Source organism: Phyllobates terribilis, unplaced genomic scaffold (genome assembly GCF_046119375.1).
Source record: "Phyllobates terribilis strain yellow unplaced genomic scaffold, ASM4611937v1 Scaffold_1__5_contigs__length_1240528914, whole genome shotgun sequence".
NCBI lineage: Eukaryota > Metazoa > Chordata > Amphibia > Anura > Dendrobatidae > Phyllobates > Phyllobates terribilis.
The window spans coordinates 689,063,948-689,082,593 of NW_027362761.1; the positions used below are offsets into that span (position 1 = coordinate 689,063,948).

General features: G+C 48.3%; 1 protein-coding gene across 2 annotated transcripts in view; it reads right to left on the reverse strand.

Moving 5' to 3' along the window:
* The window catches only part of LOC141170067 (uncharacterized), a 392,196-nt gene extending 378,440 nt beyond the window's left edge, over positions 1 to 13,756 (reverse strand). For both annotated transcript variants that reach the window (XM_073655139.1, XM_073655138.1), the window contains exon 1: positions 13,650 to 13,756. In XM_073655139.1, coding sequence (XP_073511240.1) covers positions 13,650 to 13,676 — 27 coding nt within the window. In that variant the 5' untranslated portion in view covers positions 13,677 to 13,756. The remainder of the gene's footprint in view (positions 1 to 13,649) is intronic.
* Positions 13,757 to 18,646: the final 4,890 nt, after the last annotated feature.

Below are 18,646 nucleotides of genomic sequence, written 5' to 3' on the forward strand. Positions count from 1 at the left end.
AACCACCATTGGAGGGGGTGTGTTAGATTCAGGGGTTTCGTCCTCCAAATTACTTTATGAGGTGTAACCATGGTTACTGCCAAGGCGTGGGTGGATTCTGGAGCCGATGGCAATTTTTTGTCTTCAGCATTTGCCCAGAGGCATGCCATTCCTATGGAGTTACTGTCTAGGTCAATGAACATCAGGGTGGTCAATGGCTCTCTGCTGGATACACAAATCACTCACCAGTCTGTTCCCCTCACCATGTCGTTTCCTCAGGGTCACCGGGAAGTTATCTCCTTCCTTATTATCCCCGGGGGATTAGATGAGGTGCTATTGGGCCTTCCTTGGCTACGCCGTCACTCTCCACACATTGACTGGAGTACAGGGAGAATTTCTTCCTGGGGTAAAGATTGTGTGCCCCAGTGTATGGTTACAGCCGCCTGAGGGGCAGTCTCAGAGCCTTCTCCTGACTTGTCCGCTCTGCCTGTGCAATATCGGAGCTTTGCGGATGTCTTTTCTAAAAAGGCTGCTGAGACTTTACCTCCCCACCGACCGTATGACTGTCCTATTGACCTGGTTCCTGGTACTGAGCCTCCTCGCGGTAGGGTCTACCCTCTGTCTGTACCCGAGACCCAGGCCATGTCTGACTATATGAAAGAGAATCTGGCCCAGGGGTTTATCAGAAAATCTGTCTCTCCTGCGGGAGCGGGGTTTTTCTTCGTCCAGAAGAAAGGGGGTGATTTGCGTCCCTGCATTGATTACAGAGGACTAAATGCCATCACCATCAAGAATAAATACCCTCTGCCCCTTATCTCTGAGCTATTTGACAGGTTGTGAGGGGCTCATATTTTCACTAAGCTGGACTTGCGAGGGGCGTATAATCTGGTGCGAATCCGTGAGGGCGACGAGTGGAAAACAGCCTTTAACACTCGTGATGGCCATTATGAGTATCTCGTCATGCCTTTCGGATTATGCAATGCCCCTGCGGTTTTTCAAGATTTTGTCAACGATATCTTTCGGGATTTGCTGCTATCTTCCGTGGTAGTCTATCTTGACGATATTCTTATTTTTTCCCCAGACCTTTCCACACACCGAGAGGATTTTCGCAGGGTTTTCGAGCGATTGCGAGCAAATTCTTTGTACTGTAAGCTAAAGAAGTGACAGTTTGAACGAGAGTCGTTACCGTTCCTGGGCTATATCATATCCAGTAAGGGATTGGCTATGGATCCTCAAAAGTTGGTGGCGGTACAGAACTGGCAGGAGCCCCATTCTCTTAAAGCGGTACAACGCTTCATGGACTTTATTAACTACTACCGGCAGTTCATACCACATTTTTCCACCCTGGTGGCTCCCTCAGCCGCTTTAACCCGGAAGGGTGCCAATCCCAAAAACTGGTCTCAGTAGACATCCGAGGCGTTCCGGGAGATTAAATCCTACTTTGCTAGAGCTCCCATTCTCCATCACCCGGATATGGACAAGCCATTCTTCCTGGAGGTCGATGCCTCCTCTGTCGGGGCAGGAGCGGTTCTCTCCCATAAGAATGAACAGGGTCGGACAAGACCATGTTTTTCCTTCTCCAAGACCTTCTCTCCAGCAGAGAAGAATTATACGATTGGTGACAAAGAATTGCTTGCTATTAAGATGGCTTTTTCGGAATGGAGGTACCTCTTGGAGGGAGCTAAACATCCTTTCGTGGTATATTCCGATCATAAAAATCTTTCGTACCTACAGACGGCGCAGCGTCTTAACCCGAGGCAGGCCAGGTGGTCTCTTTTCTTTTCCCGATTCAATTTTTCCATTCATTTTTTAAAAGGAGAAAAGAACCCTCGGGCGGACGCCTTGTCCTGGTCTATGGATACGGCTGAGGACGAGGATGAACCAAGGCTTATTGTTCCGCCAGAGTGTATGCGGACGCTGGCTCCAGTGTCCCTAAACCAGGTTCCTCCCGGGAGGATGTTCATTCCTCCAAATTTACAGAATGAGGTACTGTCCTGGGCACATGCCTCTAAGATCGGAGGTCATTTTGGGGTTAAGCGTACCACAGAGCTTCTCCAACGGTCGTATTGGTGGCCTCGGTTATCCCAGGACGTTAAGGAGTATGTCCAAGCGTGTGTCTCCTGTGCGAGAAATAAATCGTCCCGTCAGAGGCCGGCTGGTCTTCTTCATCCGTTACCCGTGGCGGATAGACCTTGGGAGCTGGTTGGGATGGATTTTATTGTTGAGTTGCCTAAGTCCCGGGGAAATACGACTATATGGATGGTGTCTGACCATTTTTCTAAGATGGTTCACCTGGTCCCTCTGCCTAGGGTCCCTTCCTCCCGGGTTCTGGCATCATTGTTCATTCGTCACATTTTCCGTCTCCACGGGATGCCTGATAGGATTGTCTGTGACCGGGGACCACAGTTTTCCTCCCGGTTTTGGAAAGAGTTGTGTAATTTGCTCAGCATTGAACTGAATCTTTCCACTGCCTATCACCCAGAGACCAATGGTCTGGTGGAACGCACTAACCAGACGCTGGTGACATACTTGCGCCATTTCATTTCGGTCTTAAACAACGCAGTGGCGGATTCCACGGGTCAGACTCCGTTTCTCCTAAATAATGGCCAACATCCGCGAGTCCCGGTTCCTATGCCGGTTTCCTCTGTGGAACCTGAGGTCAGAGATTGGGCTCTGGAGGCGCGGGAGGTTTGGGATCATACCCAGGAGGCTATTTTGGCTTCCAAGAATCGGATGAGAGAGTCGGCTGACGCTCATCGTCGTCCAGCCCCCGTATTCTCCCCGGGCGACAGAGTGTGGCTCGCGGCTCGCAACATCAGAGTACGCGGGGAATCCGCTAAGTTTGCTCCCTGTTTTATTGGTCCTTTCAGAATCCAGGTCCAAATAAACCCCGTAGTGTACTGGTTACAATTACCTTGACACATGAGGATTCACGACACCTTTCATGTGTCGCTTCTCAAGCCGGTTCGTCTGTCAAAATTTTCAGAACTCCAATCTGCTCCAGACACCAGGGGTGATGATTTCGAGGTACAGGCAATTGTGGGGTCTAAGATGGTTCGGGGGAAAAAAATTTACCTCGTACACTGGAAAGGTCATGGATCTGAGGATCGCTCCTGGGAGCCAGTGGACCACATTCATGCCCCCCTGCTCATTGAGGAATATGAGCATCAAGTGGAGGGGGAGGTTAGAAGGGGGGATAATGTTAGTTGCTGGGTGCTTGCTGGATCAGAAATGGGTTCTGAGTCATCGGTGGTCTCCCATTCTGGTCCAGCCAGGGCTGATGCTGCACAGCATCACCATTAGTCCCAATGTCTAGCCAATGCACGAGATGTACAAGTAGTATCTTGTGTATTTGTGCCTAGCAACATGAAGCACAGGTTGCGGAGAGCGACTAGGCTACTGCAGCCTAAGTCCGAGAGGCGCCGCACTGAGCATGCCCGTGACCTGGCGGACCGTGATTGGTGGTTTGGCAACCATCTGACCCGGTGACCTGGCCCCGCCTGATTGGTCCACGGGTGGCGTCGCCAATGGTGCGACGGTGGGCAGGGCTTAGTCTTTAAAAGGCCCGCCCACAAACATGGCTGCGCGCTCAGATCATTTGAGCTGGTTGTTTGTGGTGTGCACGCTTTCCTCTTGAGCTCCTCAAAGAGCCATATCTGTATGCAGGCAGGTAGTTTAGGCTGACAGCTCGGCTCTGACCAGGGGGTTCGCCTTACACCCCGAGCCGTCTGCAGACGCCATACTCCCAGTACCGCCTGTGAGCCATATAGAGCGGGTCTGCTCAGTCCGGTAGCACACCGGATGAGTGCAAGAATACCCGGTGGGAATCACACCCGCACACTAGCGCCAACTCCTATAGCGTAGCGCCTGTATCGAAGACAGGGCTACTGCTTCTTCCCCGGTCACACGTCTCCCTGCGGTTCTTGGAGATTGTGTGAACCGTTATACACGCACACTAGTGCCAACTCCTATTGCGTAGCGCTTGTATCGAAGACAGGGCTACTGCTTCTTCCCCGGCCACACGTCTCCCTGCGGTTCTTGGAGATTGTGTGAACCGTTATACCCGTTCCGTGTGCAGTAACACGGAGGGGTTAGGCAGTTTGTAAGTGCGTCTCCGGACGCTCATCTTCCGTGCAGTTAACGGAGATAGAGCGTACCACTATACCTGTTTCCGTGTGTTGTTAACACGGATGGGTTATCGTTTTAGTTGGTTCCCTTTCCACCCGGGAAGTGTTCGGCAGCAGTCCACCAGGCTGCATCGTGGACCCCGGGGTCGGTTGCATTCCTATTTAATAAAGTTGTTTGCAACCGTCCCCTTAACAGTATACTTACCTCTGCTTCAGCCCTCAGGTCCCGTTGCCAGCCTGACTACCAGTCCTGTCTGCCAGCTTGTCTACTCTCCAGCCCGACATTCTGCCTCCGGTCATCCGCCAGTCTGTCTATGGGCAAGTCCATCTGCTTACCAGGAAGCACATGCTAGTTACCTGCCTGCTACCTGCCATGCCTGCTAACCCGCTCACCTGGGAGCGCTAGCCAGCTAGCCTACCTGGAGGCTCTGCCATCACTCGCCGTGACCACCTGCCTGCTAGACGAGAGACTTCTGCCTGCTCTGCCGTCACGTGCCGTGACCACCCGTCAACTAACCTAGAGACTTCTGCCTGCTCTGTCATCACATGCCGTGACCACCCGTCAACTAACCCAGAGACTTCTGCCTGCTTGTTGTGCCCATCCGCTATACCGATCAGTCCCAGTCATCTGACCCGTGGGAGCCACCTGCTCTCTCACAAGGTCATCCCCAGAGTGGCACCTAGTCCCTCTGCTTGGTCCCTCCCTGGTCACGGAGTCGTTAGCTGCCGTACGACCAGGGTCGGGTTGAGTTGATGCTTAGTCACGCCCCTCTGGGTCCCTCCTTGCACCGCGGCACAGAGGTTCCACCACCCGGACCCGTAACAAGGCTCATGCAAATATACTGTTAGAATATCAAGAGGAATAAAAAGGAAGGATCTCACCCATATGTGGTTTAGTCTTCTGTATCCTCTCTATGTCCCCTGTGAGTAGCGGAGTTCTCGTCATCTACTGTCCCTGCCAGTCCCTGTATCCTGGAGCTGGCCCTGAGACCCCAAAACTCCCGCCCTCACAAGGACAGTCCACAGCTGGCCCTATTCAATTAGCGCAGCCCTGAACTGACCCTTTAGTGCCTCTCGACGTGTTTCTTCAGGAATCTGAGTCATCAGGGGAATGGCACATGCATCTCCACATCGGGAATAAGGGATAAACACCCACCCTCTAGGATATGGATGGGAGTATCAAACAGGTGATTAGGTATTGGAAAATGGGTCCATTAAATAGACTGCTTTTAAGTGGGAACTCCCCCCCACCAAATATGCTCATATGCCATGATTGGACAAATTCAAAAAATAACAGCCTCATAGGCAAATCAGAGGGGTGTCCTACCTTGAGCAATGGTCCTCCTTAGGTGTATCACCAATCATGTTGAAGTGCTTAGATAGTGCCCATTATTCGTATATGCCCTATAGCCCACATGTCATGGGCATCCGTTTTCGTTCTGTGGAATGCAAGAGTGCGCTCCACACATGCCGGCAGACGTCATTTCCGGTGCACAATAAGGAAGAAGACGTCATTTTCGGTGCGTCATCGTCACTGGCGTCACTTCCTGTTTGGTGGAACGGACCATGCGCTCCACCCCTATGTTTGCCCATGGAGCAGGAAGTGCAGCTATGTACTGCATAATCTCCTGCCTTGTGGCAGGAGCTACATCTGAATGAGGCAGGGGCTACAGCTGAATATCGCGTCATTTCCCCCAATTGGTGGCAAATGTAAGATGTCACCCATACATAATATAGGGTCCGAATTACATAATATAGGGTCTGCATTAAGTGCCTCATATATCGATCAAATCATGAATATCTAACATGGAACATATCCAAACCCATCAAATTTGTATTAATCCATGTCAACTAGAATGATAAGCATATCAATAGAGAATCATTCAAGGTTTAAATATACATAGACCAACCTCTGAACAATAATATATAGAAGGGCAATACAAAATGGTATTTTGACTAGGATCTGTCACAGAATAGTTAACACAGGCATTGATGAGAGATGTATTAGAGGCACATTAAATAAAACATCTGTATGTCAGCTGCTCATTATGTTATGTTCTGCTACCAAAGCTAAGGAAAGAGAGGTGATCTGTCCCTACTATAGGACTCAGCTTAATCCCTACGATGTAACAGGGAACCTGATCCTGCGATCAGACCTGCTAAAGTCCTAATCTAGTCTGTACGAAGACCTATAGATGTGGGGAGGGAATCCCTACAAGTACTAAGGACTGGGAGGAATATGGGACACCTCCTAACAGAAATAGTAGCAGACAGATGAACAAACAAAATAGATAGAACATAGAGGTCCGTAGACCAAGCAAACTAACAGAGTTAGATACAGAGCACAGGCTAGCTAGAAAGTAGATATACAATGAAGTCCAGCAAAGCCAGAAGGGCGGAGCAGGATTAAATAGGCCAACAAGGTCATGTGACCAGCAAAGGAAAAAAAACCTAACAGCAAGGTTCTAACAGTACCCCCCCTTCTAAGAGGATCCTCCGGATCCCCTAGGACCAGGCTTATCAGGAAATCTCCTGTGAAACGCTCTGATAAGTCTGGACGCGGAAACATCATCTGACCTCACCCAAGAGTTATCCTCGGGTCCGAAACCTTTCCAGGCCACAAGATACTGCAAACTACCTCTATACCGTCTAGAGTCAAGGATGCGAGAAATTTCATATTCCCCGTCCTCCACCACCGGAGGAACAGAGGCAGAGGCGTCACCATCCGACACAACAGCTTTTTTTAACAGAGAGACATGAAAGACCGGATTAATTCTCCAGGAGGTAGGAACCTCCAACCTAACAGCAGATTGGTTGACAACCTGAAGCACCTTAAAGGGCCCTACAAACTTGGGACCCAATTTCTTAGAAGGAATCCTCAACCGCAGATTCCTAGAGGACAACCAAACCATGTCACCAACAGCGAACAAAACCTCCTGTCGTTTCCTATCAAAGTAGTCTTTAGATTTTCTGTTGGCCTCCTGAAGATTACCACGCACATCCGTCCAAACTCTTTCCAAATCACCGGAAAAATTCTCCTCCTCAGGCACGGCAGATCCCAACTTGGAGAACGACCCAAACGACGGATGTCTCCCAGAACAACAAAAAAAAGGCGAACAACCAGCAGAAGAAGATGTATGATTGTTCAGAGCAAATTCGGCAAGTGGCAGAAACTCAGACCACCCCTCTTGATTGTCTGCCACAAAACAACGCAAGAACTGCTCAACATCCTGGTTTTTCCTTTCTGTCTGGCCATTAGATTCAGGATGATATCCGGACGAAAACGACAAATGAATTCCCAACCTGTCACAAAAGGCACGCCAAAAACGAGCCACGAACTGAGGACCCCTATCAGAAACAATGTCAGTAGGAACGCCATGAAGTCTGACAATTTCCTTGACAAAGGCCTTAGCGAGAGTTTTAGCGCAGGGCAGTTTGACGAAGGGAACCAAGTGACACATCTTGCTAAAACGGTCCACGACCACCCAGATGACAGTAAAACCCTCAGAGGGGGGAAGGTCAGTTATAAAGTCCATAGCCAAATGTGTCCAAGGAGCACTGGGGACCTCCAAAGGACAAAGCAACCCCGCAGCAGGAGTATGTGAGGACTTAGATCTAGCACATATAGTACATTGGCGCACCCACTTAATGACTTCCTTCTGCCATCCAGGCCACCAAAAACTGCGACCCACCAGTCTCTTGGTCTCAGAGATTCCGGGATGACCTGCCAACCGAGATTCGTGACACTCAACAAACAAATCTCTCCTAAAGGTCTCAGGCACAAACAACCTCCCATGAGGAGTGTTAGATGGGGCATTCTCCTGAGCTTTAAGAATCTCATCTTCCAAAACGGAGTCTAAAGCAGCTATCACAACACCTTCTTGTAAAATGTTTTCCTCTTTCTCAGCACCGACTATGGGAGAAAAACTGCGAGACAAGGCATCCGCCTTAACATTCTTAGTACCAGGGATGTAAGTAACGGAGAAATTAAACCGCGAGAAAAACAGTGCCCACCTAGCCTGACGGGCATTCAGGCGCTTGGCAGCATCAAGATATATCAGATTTTTATGATCCGTAAGAACCTGAACGGGAAATTCCGCACCTTCCAAGAAGTGGCGCCAGTGTTCAAATGCGAGTTTAATAGCCAATAATTCCCGATTACCAATATCGTAATTCAATTCAGTCTCCGAAAATTTTTTTGAAAAAAAGGCACAGGGATGTAATCCATCCCCGTTATCCTGAGACAATACTGCGCCAACCCCCACAGAGGAAGCATCAACCTCAACCAAAAACGGCCTAGTAACATCAGGCTGCATAAGGATGGGAGCAGAGGTGAACCTCTCCTTGAGATACACAAAAGCTTCAATGGCCTCAGAAGACCACTGAACCGCATCAGCACCTTTCCTGGTGAGATCAGTCAGAGGTTTGACAATACTAGAAAAAAATTTTATGAACTTTCTATAGTAATTGGCGAAACCCAAAAACCTCTGTATCGATTTCAAACCAATAGGCCTAGGCCATTCCTGCACAGCCTGAACCTTAACCGGATCCATCTCAAAACCTTTGCTGGAGATAATGTAGCCCAAAAAACTAATTCTCTGTACAGCGAACTCACATTTCTCCAGCTTAGCAAAAAGCGAATTGTCCATTAATAACTGTAATACCTCACGCACGCTCCGCCAATGAGACTCCAGATCTGGCGAATAAATCAAAATGTCATCCAAATACACAACCACATTTTTACCGATCAAAGGTCTAAGGATGTCATTAATCAGATTCTGAAAAAATGCAGGAGCATTAGTAAGACCAAAAGGCATAACCAGATTCTCAAAATGACCCACAGGAGTGTTAAAAGCAGTCTTCCATTCATCACCCTCCTTCATGCGCAACAGATTGTATGCCCCCTTAAGGTCAATTTTAGAGAACCACTTGGCCCCCAATAACTGGTTAAACAGATCAGGAATCAATGGCAGTGGGTAAGGATTGCGTACCGTAATTTTGTTAATCTCACGAAAATCCAGACAAGGACGTAAACCGCCGTCCTTTTTTTTTACAAAAAAAAATCCAACCGCCACAGGAGACTTAGAGGGCCTAATGTGACCGGCGGCCAAGCTTGTCTGTATATATTCCTCCAAAGCCTTCCTCTCAGGAATAGTAAGGTTAAATAAACGACTCTTAGGAAGAGTCGCTCCAGGGACAAATTCAATAGAACAATCATAGTCTCTATGGGGAGGCAAAACCTGCGATTCCTTCTCAGAAAAAACTCTCCAAAAATCCTGAATAGGAACAGGCAATTCTCCCCTATCCAAAGCTGCAATACGCCCGTTACAACACTTGTCATAACATTTATGGCTCCAGGATTTAATTTCACTGGTAGACCAATCCAGTACAGGATTGTGAAATTTTAACCAGGGCAAACCCAATATTACTGGAGAAGGCAAGTTATTCAACACTACCAAATCCAATTTCTCATGGTGAACACCATTAATAGTGAGAGGAAATTCACTGACCTTGAGAGTAATATTCTTCAAAGGGGAGCCATCCACAGAAACCACAGCAATGGGGGATGACAAAGGTTCAGGTTTTAAATTGAGTTTTTCCACGAATCCCCCATCAATTACATTCAGTGTAGACCCGCAATCAACAAACACCCGAAATTCCATTAATTTTCCCTGAGCAATCGTGGAAGCAGCTAAAAATATACCCTTGGAATTTAAACAGGCAATACGGGCGTGACTGACCTTTTTTTTTTCTTTCTTCATACGAAGCTCACAGCCTTTAATCAAATGACCAGATTTTCCGCAATAGAAACACAAGCCTTGCGAAAAACGACGGTCTTTTTCTTGAGAGCGAGGTGCCACCGATCCAATCTCCATCGGTTCACCACTGTTAGTACACACATTATCATAACCAGAAACTGACATAGCAGAGGATTTGCTCTCATTAACCCTAGCACGCAGTCTTCTATCCACCCGTATAGCTAATTGCATAGCCTGTTGCAAATCTTCAGGTGTAGGATAAGCAATTAGCAGGTCTTTAACCCTTTCACTGAGCCCAGCAAGAAATAGACTTTTCAGAGCAGAATCGTTCCACCCTGTTTGAGTGGACCAACGACGAAAATGTGTACAATATTTTTCCACATTACCCGATCCTTGTTTTAGACGTCTCAACTCAGTCTCAGCTGATGCGACACGGTCAGGATCATCATATAATAGTCCCAAAGCAGAAAAAAAACTATCCACTGATCTGAAGCATGAATCACTAGGTTGCAAAGAAAAGGCCCACTCCTGAGGCTCTTTGCGCAAAAGTGACATTATGAACCCTACGCGCTGGGATTCATCCCCAGAGGACTTAGGTCTCAAACGAAAATACAATAAGCAAGCATTTTTAAATGAAAAAAATTCTCGGTGTTCACCAAAAAACAAATCCGGCAAACATACCTTAGGCTCCAAAAAATGTGCTCCAGGACAGTTACTCACGTGCTGACGGAGCTCGGCCACCTCCAGAGAGAGTCCCTGCAGGCGATGAGTCAAATCCTGAACCGACACCATGATGGAACAGAAAAATCTTTCCTTAGAGAATTTGCTGGCTGGACTTACTGTTATGTTCTGCTACCAAAGCTAAGGAAAGAGAGGTGATCTGTCCCTACTATAGGACTCAGCTTAATCCCTACGATGTAACAGGGAACCTGATCCTGCGATCAGACCTGCTAAAGTCCTAATCTAGTCTGTACGAAGACCTATAGATGTGGGGAGGGAATCCCTACAAGTACTAAGGACTGGGAGGAATATGGGACACCTCCTAACAGAAATAGTAGCAGACAGACGAACAAACAAAATAGATAGAACATAGAGGTCCGTAGACCAAGCAAACTAACAGAGTTAGATACAGAGCACAGGCTAGCTAGAAAGTAGATATACAATGAAGTCCAGCAAAGCCAGAAGGGCGGAGCAGGACTAAATAGGCCAACAAGGTCATGTGACCAGCAAAGGAAAAAAAACCTAACAGCAAGGTTCTAACACATTAAGTCCTCGAGGGGATATGGTCTTCAACCGAAAGATCCACTTTGATTCTTTCTGTAAAAGTATATGGTTCCAATCTCCCCCCCCCCCCGATATGGTTTAGTCACTTTCTCAATGCCTATAAACTTGAACACAGTTCTATCTCCACCATGGAATCCATTAACATGCCTGGCTACGGGGGTGTCTCTTTTATGCACAATGTCATCCATATGCTCACCCACTCTGCATCTTAATTCACATCTCGTCTTGCCTATGTACTCGAGGCCGCAACCGCAGGTGCCCTTATAAATGACACCCTATGTTTGGCAGTTAATGAAGTCCATGATGGCAAACTCCTTATCCACATTGGTACCGGTAAATGTTTTGGCATTAATCATGGAGGTACAGGCAACACAGTTACCACATTTGAATGAACCTTTCACATCTGATTTGAGCCACGATTCGTTTCTGGGAGCTACAAAGATACTATGTACTAGTCTATCACGCAGCAAGCAACCCCTCTTGTAAGTGATATGGGGATAACCTCCCAAACAAGGAGATATATCCCCATCCATCTCCAAGATGGGCCAATACTTTTGGAAGATCTGTTTAACTTACATTGCTCGTTGCTGAATGTAGTGATGGGGGGGTGTTTTTTAGCTGCAGCGACTGGACGACTGGTTGCAATTGAAGGAAACATGAATGCGGCCAAGTACAGAGATATCCTGGAAGAAAACCTCTTCCAGAGTGCTCTGGACCTCAGACTTGGCCGAAGGTTCAACTTCCAACAAGACAATGACCCTAAGCACACAGCTAAAATAACAAAGGAGTGGCTTCAGAACAACTCTGTGACCATTCTTGACTGGCCCAGCCAGAGCCCTGACCTAAACCCAATTGAGCATCTCTGGAGAGACCTGAAAATGGCTGTCCACCAGCGTTCACCATCCAACCTGACGGAACTGGAGAGGATCTGCAAGGAAGAATGGCAGAGGATCCCCAAAGCCAGGTGTGAAAAACTTGTTGCATCATTCCCAAGAAGACTCATGGCTGTACTAGCTCAAAAGGGTATATTTCAGTTTTTCTTTTTTAATAAATTTGCAAAAATTTCTACATTTCTGTTTTTTTTTCAGTCAAGATGGGGTGCAGATTGTACTTTAATGAGAAAAAAATGAACTTTTTAGAATTTACCAAATGGCTGCAATAAAACAGAGTGAAAAATTTAAAGGGGTCTGAATACATTCCGTACCCAGTGTACATCACAGGGTTCAAATAGAGTAGCAGCACACATACTCAACCAGCACTTCAGTCAGACTCCTCTTTTCTGAGGTCATGTGTCTGGGGGGGATTGGGATCTGCATTCTATATATTAATAGGATACCATTGGTTTGATCCCTACTGTGCCAATCTGAGTTTTTATTTTTTCTGCACAGCTTATTAAAAAAATCATGGACAGACAATATTTTTTACGGACAAATTGGAAAACCATAGTAAATTATTCTGATTATAAGTGATACTTCTCTACCACCGATAATTCTGATATGAAGACATTAGCCGCATTCACTGTGAACTGTAAAATGATAAGTATAATCAAAATAATCTGTGCAAGTTTCTTCAGCTTCAAAAAACTCACAGACGCCTTCATTTTTTTACAGACAGGGCAAAAAAGTTCCCTATGTTTACGGACTGTCTGGGAATTTCTGGACAGTTGGCAACCCTGGCTACTGTTCTAACATTTATCACCAGCCGACACAAAATTTTTTGATTGGAATATCAATGTAAATGATACAAATTGCATCTAATGTCCACCAAATATGGATTTATGCAACTTTCAAAACAATGCTAGCTCTATAATTCTGTATGTAAGTAGCTGCCCTGCGCAATCAAAATTATGCAACAATTCTGGGATTGGAGTGGGCCTCTACCTGGGCCCATTTGCCCATTTGGAGTTGATTTTGTAGCCATTTGCTTGCCACTAGGGTCTGTTTCTTATGAGCTGATTAAGAGACATCTTAGTAATGATATAATCTGTTTGTGGAATAAAAACTATCAAAGACTACAATAAAATTGAACTGGGTTTATCATTTTTGCTACCATTTTTGGTATTTTCATCACCTGGGATTGGGTAAAGTGGTTAACTTCTGCACCCCACATCTATATAAAAGACCTTTCTCTGGGTTTTTTTAAATTAAACTGAGTGTCTCCTCCAATTGATGCTGTTCTACTGATTCTGGAACAGGTTTTTTGTCTGCATTCCTCCATTCCAAAGTTATGGCGTCCTAGTAAAAAAGGTACATATTTTCTCTTCAAATAACTGGGCGTATTAATGATAATAAGCAGGGTTCAGAAGAATCAGTTACTTTGATGGGTGCAATTCTTGGTTAATTACCAATAGTTCTGTGATTGTGGTTCGTTGCTTATGTTCTACGAGATTGAGCTTTCTTAAATCAGTCTGTAAATGTTGCCATTAAATTCTGCAACAGCACCAAAAACATTCTGTAAAGGCTTTTCAGTGTATTTTAATTGCTGCACTCCCTTTACTTACCCTATTTTGGAGTCTCAGTTCCAGCATGTGTCCTCTGGGCTCTCTGCGTGTTTCTCTCAAGCTGCTGATCAGGCACCAAGCAACTCAAACAGTGCAGAACAAATACAGGTGGGAGGTGTAGCGCAGCACCTTCTATAACCATGTTGTAGGGTTTTGTTGTGCTCTGTTTACATGTCCTTTATTTTTTAATGGCCGGTTAGTCTGCTTTTCAAGTCTATTCTTTAGAGGCCCTGAAATAATCTGATTGGATATGTGAGAATCTTGTAGGATATTTCACAATATGGGCCATAATGGATCTGCCCCATGCATCACGTATCTGTCAAATCTGAAACATGAACTAGCTGATTTTTTTAAAACCTTTTAAGATGTTATTTGTTGTTATTGTTAGTTTCACTTTTTTATAATTATTTCTCTGTATAGATTTGTATTCACTAATTTATCAGCCTGCTAAATTGATGTCAATAAGTGGCTATATTAGGGGAGCCACATTCGGATTGTGAACTTTCCAAGCATTCTGAATCCCAAGCATTGCCTACATATTGACTATATCAACCTCATATCTGTCCTGATAGATAACAGACCTGACAGATTTCTCCAGTAATTTTTACACTGCGGAGTTTGACACAGTAAGTGTAACGGGTCTGGGAGGCGGAACCTCTGAGCTACTATACAAGGGGGCGGTCCTTGTAAGGGAGCGGGTGGCGACCAGGGAAGACGGGCAGGAAGTCACAGCAGGTGACCGGGACAGTCTCTAAGTGAACGGGCTGGAGGTCACGGCAAGTGACCGGGGCAGTCTCTGGATGAACGGGCTGATGGTCACGGCAAGTGACCGGGGCAGTCTCTGAATGAACGGGCAGATGATCACGGCAAGTGACCGGGGCAGTCTCTGGATGAACGGGCAGGTGGTCACGGCAAGTGACCGGGGCAGTCTCTAGGTAAAGGGGTGGTACGACCTGTGGCGGCTGATGAAAGACGTGAGCTCCCAGGTGAGCAGGCGAGAGTCTCTGGATGAACGGGTGGTCACAGCATGTGACGGCGGAGCCTCCAGGAAGACCAACAGACAGGCGGCAGATGGGCGCTCCCAGGTGAGCGGGCAGAAGTCTCTGGACAGACGGGTGGTCACAGCACGTGACGGCAGAGCCTCCAGGTAGGCTAGCAGACAGGCAGCAGATGAGCGCTCCCAGGTGAGCGAGCAGGAGTCACTGGACAGGCAGGTGGTCACAGCACGTGACGGCGGAGCCTCCAGGTAGGCTAGCAAGCAGGTAGCAGATGTGTGCTCCCAGGTGAGCGGGCAAGCTGGTCCATAGACAGACTGACAAGAGTTGGAAGGCAGACCGTCGGACCTCAGGCAAGCAGGCAGGTGGCTGATGTGCGCTCCCAGGTGAGCGGGCAGGCTGGTCCTTAGACAGACTGACAGGAGTAGTAAGGCAGACCGTCGGACCTCAGACTAGCAGACAGGTAGCAGATAATCAGGCAGGATTCTGGCAGGTAATTGGCAGGTAACTGGCAACGGGACCTGAGGGCTGAAGCAGAGTAGTGCTCCCAGGTGAGCGGGCAAGCTGGTCCATAGACAGACTGACAAGAGTTGGAAGGCAGACCGTCGGACCTCAGGCAAGCAGGCAGGTGGCTGATGTGCGCTCCCAGGTGAGCGGGCAGGCTGGTCCTTAGACAGACTGACAGGAGTAGTAAGGCAGACCGTCGGACCTCAGACTAGCAGACAGGTAGCAGATAATCAGGCAGGATTCTGGCAGGTAATTGGCAGGTAACTGAAGCAGAGTAGTGAACAGTGCAACAACATTGCTCGGGCACCTCCATTTTGGAAGAGGTGCCTTATATATGGTGAAGTCCTCCGGCCATTGGCCGGGGACTCCTTAGGACGGCGCGCGCGGCCCCTTTAAGAGGGAGGGAGAGCGCGCGCGCCCTAAGCACAGTGGCCGGGAAGGAGCGCGCGCTGCCAGCAGAGCGGGAGGAGGACGCCGGGCACGGAGCAGAGAGGTGAGGGGAACAGCGTCCCTGCCTAGCAGAGGGCAGGGACGCCGGCGCTACAGTACCCCCCCCTTTAGGCCCCCCCTTTTTTAGGCCAGAAATTTAGCTAGGATGAGAGGGGCATGGATGTTCTCCCGGGGCTCCCACGTTCTCTCCTCAGGACCAAACCCCTTCCAATTTACTAGAAAAAAGGTCTTTCCTCTTACCCTTTTGGTGGCAAGAATGTTCTCTACCTCAAACTCGTCCACAGCAGAAACCGGAGCAGGAGGCGTACCTGTAGACTTGGAAAAAGAGTTAAGTACCACAGGTTTGAGGAGAGATACATGGAAGGAGTTAGGGATCCGTAAGTTGGCCGGGAGTTTCAATTTATAGGCCACCGGGTTGATCTGACTGATGACCTCCAGAGGACCGATGAACCGAGGCCCTAACTTGTAAGAAGGTATCTTGAGTCGGACATATTTAGAAGAGAGCCAGACTTTATCTCCAGGACGAAATTGTGGAGGATCCAGGCGTTTTTTGTCAGCGTGTCTTTTCATCCGTTCGGACGACTGAAGGAGTGCGGATCGGGTACTCTCCCAAATGGAGGAAAATTTGCTAACGAGAGATTCCGCAGCCGGGTTGTCCACAGAGGTGGAGACAGGAAATGGAATCCGAGGATGCTGACCGAAGACTACAAAAAACGGGGATTTGGAGGAGGATTCGCTCTCGTGATTGTTATAAGAGAACTCGGCCCATGGTAGGAGATCCACCCAGTCTGAATGATGGGCATTAACGAAGTGCCGGAGGTAACTGGTCAGGTTCTGATTGATCCGTTCTACTTGACCATTGGACTGTGGGTGGTAAGCGGAAGAGAAGTCCAGGGTGACGTCTAGCAGTTTACAAGTGGCTCTCCAGAAACGTGAGGTGAACTGTACCCCACGATCCGACACGATGTGGAGGGGCAGGCCATGAAGACGGATGATGTGGCGGATAAAGTCTTTAGCCAGCTCGGGTGCAGACGGGAGGCCTGGCAGGGGAATAAAGTGAGCCATCTTGGAGAAGCGGTCAGCGACCACCCAAATGACCGTACAACCGGCAGAGACGGGGAGATCAGTTATGAAGTCCATAGCAATATGCTGCCAGGGGGCAGCAGGCACAGGAAGCGGAAGAAGGCGACCGGCTGGCAGGTGTCTCGGAAATTTGTTGCGGGCGCAGGACACACAGGCAGAAACAAAGTCTATTACGTCCTTGTGCAGGGTAGGCCACCAGTAGTGCCGGGCAATAAGCTAGAGGGTCTTTTTCTGACCGGCGTGGCCAGCTAGTTTAGACGAGTGACCCCAGTGTAGGATCCTCTCCCGATCAGGTACTGATACGAACGTCTTACCGGGAGGGAGACGATTTAGACTCACGGGAGCCACCTGCATTACTCTGGCGGGATCGATGATATGTTTAGGTTCTTCCTCGAGATCGGACACCAGAAAGGATCGGGATAAGGCATCTGCTTTGACGTTTTTGTCAGCCGGGCGAAAATGAAGAACAAAATCAAAGCGAGCAAAAAACAAGGACCACCGGGCTTGGCGCGGGTTAAGTCTCTGGGCATGCTGGAGGTAAGCCAAGTTCTTGTGGTCAGTGTAAATTATTACCGGGTGAAGAGCCCCCTCGAGTAGGTAACGCCACTCCTCCAATGCCAGCTTGATGGCCAATAACTCTCGGTCTTCTATGGAATAATTGCGCTCAGAGGAGGAGAAGAGTTTAGAGAAGAAGCCGCAAGTTACCATCCTCCCGGAAGATGATTTTTGAGTAAGTACCGCTCCGGCTCCAGAGGAGGAGGCGTCAACTTCCAGGAAGAACTGCTTGTTGCCGTCCGGGCGATGCAGCACTGGGGCGGAAGAGAAGGCCTGTTTTAGGGAAAGAAAGGCCTCCTCTGCTTCGGGCGGCCACTCTTTGGGATTAGTACCCTTACGGGTGAGCGCGGAAATTGGGGCAGTCCGGGAAGAGAAGTGTGGTATGAAGAGGCGGTAGTAGTTGGCGAAGCCCAGGAATCGCTGAATGGCCTTCAACCCCTCCGGTCGAGGCCATTTCTCGATGGCAGACAGTTTCTCTGGATCCATTCGTAGGCCGGTCTGAGAAATAATGTAGCCCAAAAACGGAAGCGAGGTCTGCTCAAAGAGGCACTTCTCATATTTAGCGAAGAGGTGATTCTGCCTGAGCCTGAGCAGGACCTGACGAACGTCCCTCCGGTGAGTCTGGAGATCCGGAGAGAAGACCAAGATGTCGTCCAGGTACACCACTACGCAGGAGTAGAGAAGGTCCCGGAAGATGTCATTGACCAACTCTTGAAAGACGGCAGGAGCGTTACAGAGACCAAAGGGCATTACCAGATATTCATAGTGGCCGTCCCGGGTGTTGAATGCCGTCTTCCATTCATCCCCCTGACGGATACGAACCAGGTTGTACGCCCCACGGAGGTCCAGTTTGGTGAAGATCCTAGCCCCCCTCAGACGATCAAATAACTCCGGAATGAGCGGAAGGGGGTACTTATTCTTCACCGTGATCTGGTTAAGGCCTCTATAGTCTATACAGGGACGGAGAGAGCCGTCCTTCTTTTTTACGAAAAAGAAGCCTGCTCCCGCCGGGGAGGTAGATTTCTGGATGAATCCCCTGGCCAGATTCTCCTCAATATATTCGGACATCGACCGGGTCTCAGCAGCGGATAATGGATAAATACGCCCACGGGGAGGAGTAGTACCAGGTAACAGGTCGATAGGGCAGTCGTATGGTCTATGAGGGGGTAGTGTCTCTGCTTCCTTTTTATTAAAGACATCAGCATAAGACCAATAAGGAATCGGAAGTCCAGGTAGATTAACTGGGGTAGGAGAAGGACGGACGGGATGGACGGGAACCAGACAGGTTTTATGGCAGTCCTGTCCCCAGCGAAGGACTTCTCCAGTCTGCCAGTCAAGCACGGGTGCATGTCTCTGGAGCCAAGGTAGGCCTAGCAAGAGGGCGTGAGAGAGTCCAGGCAGAACATG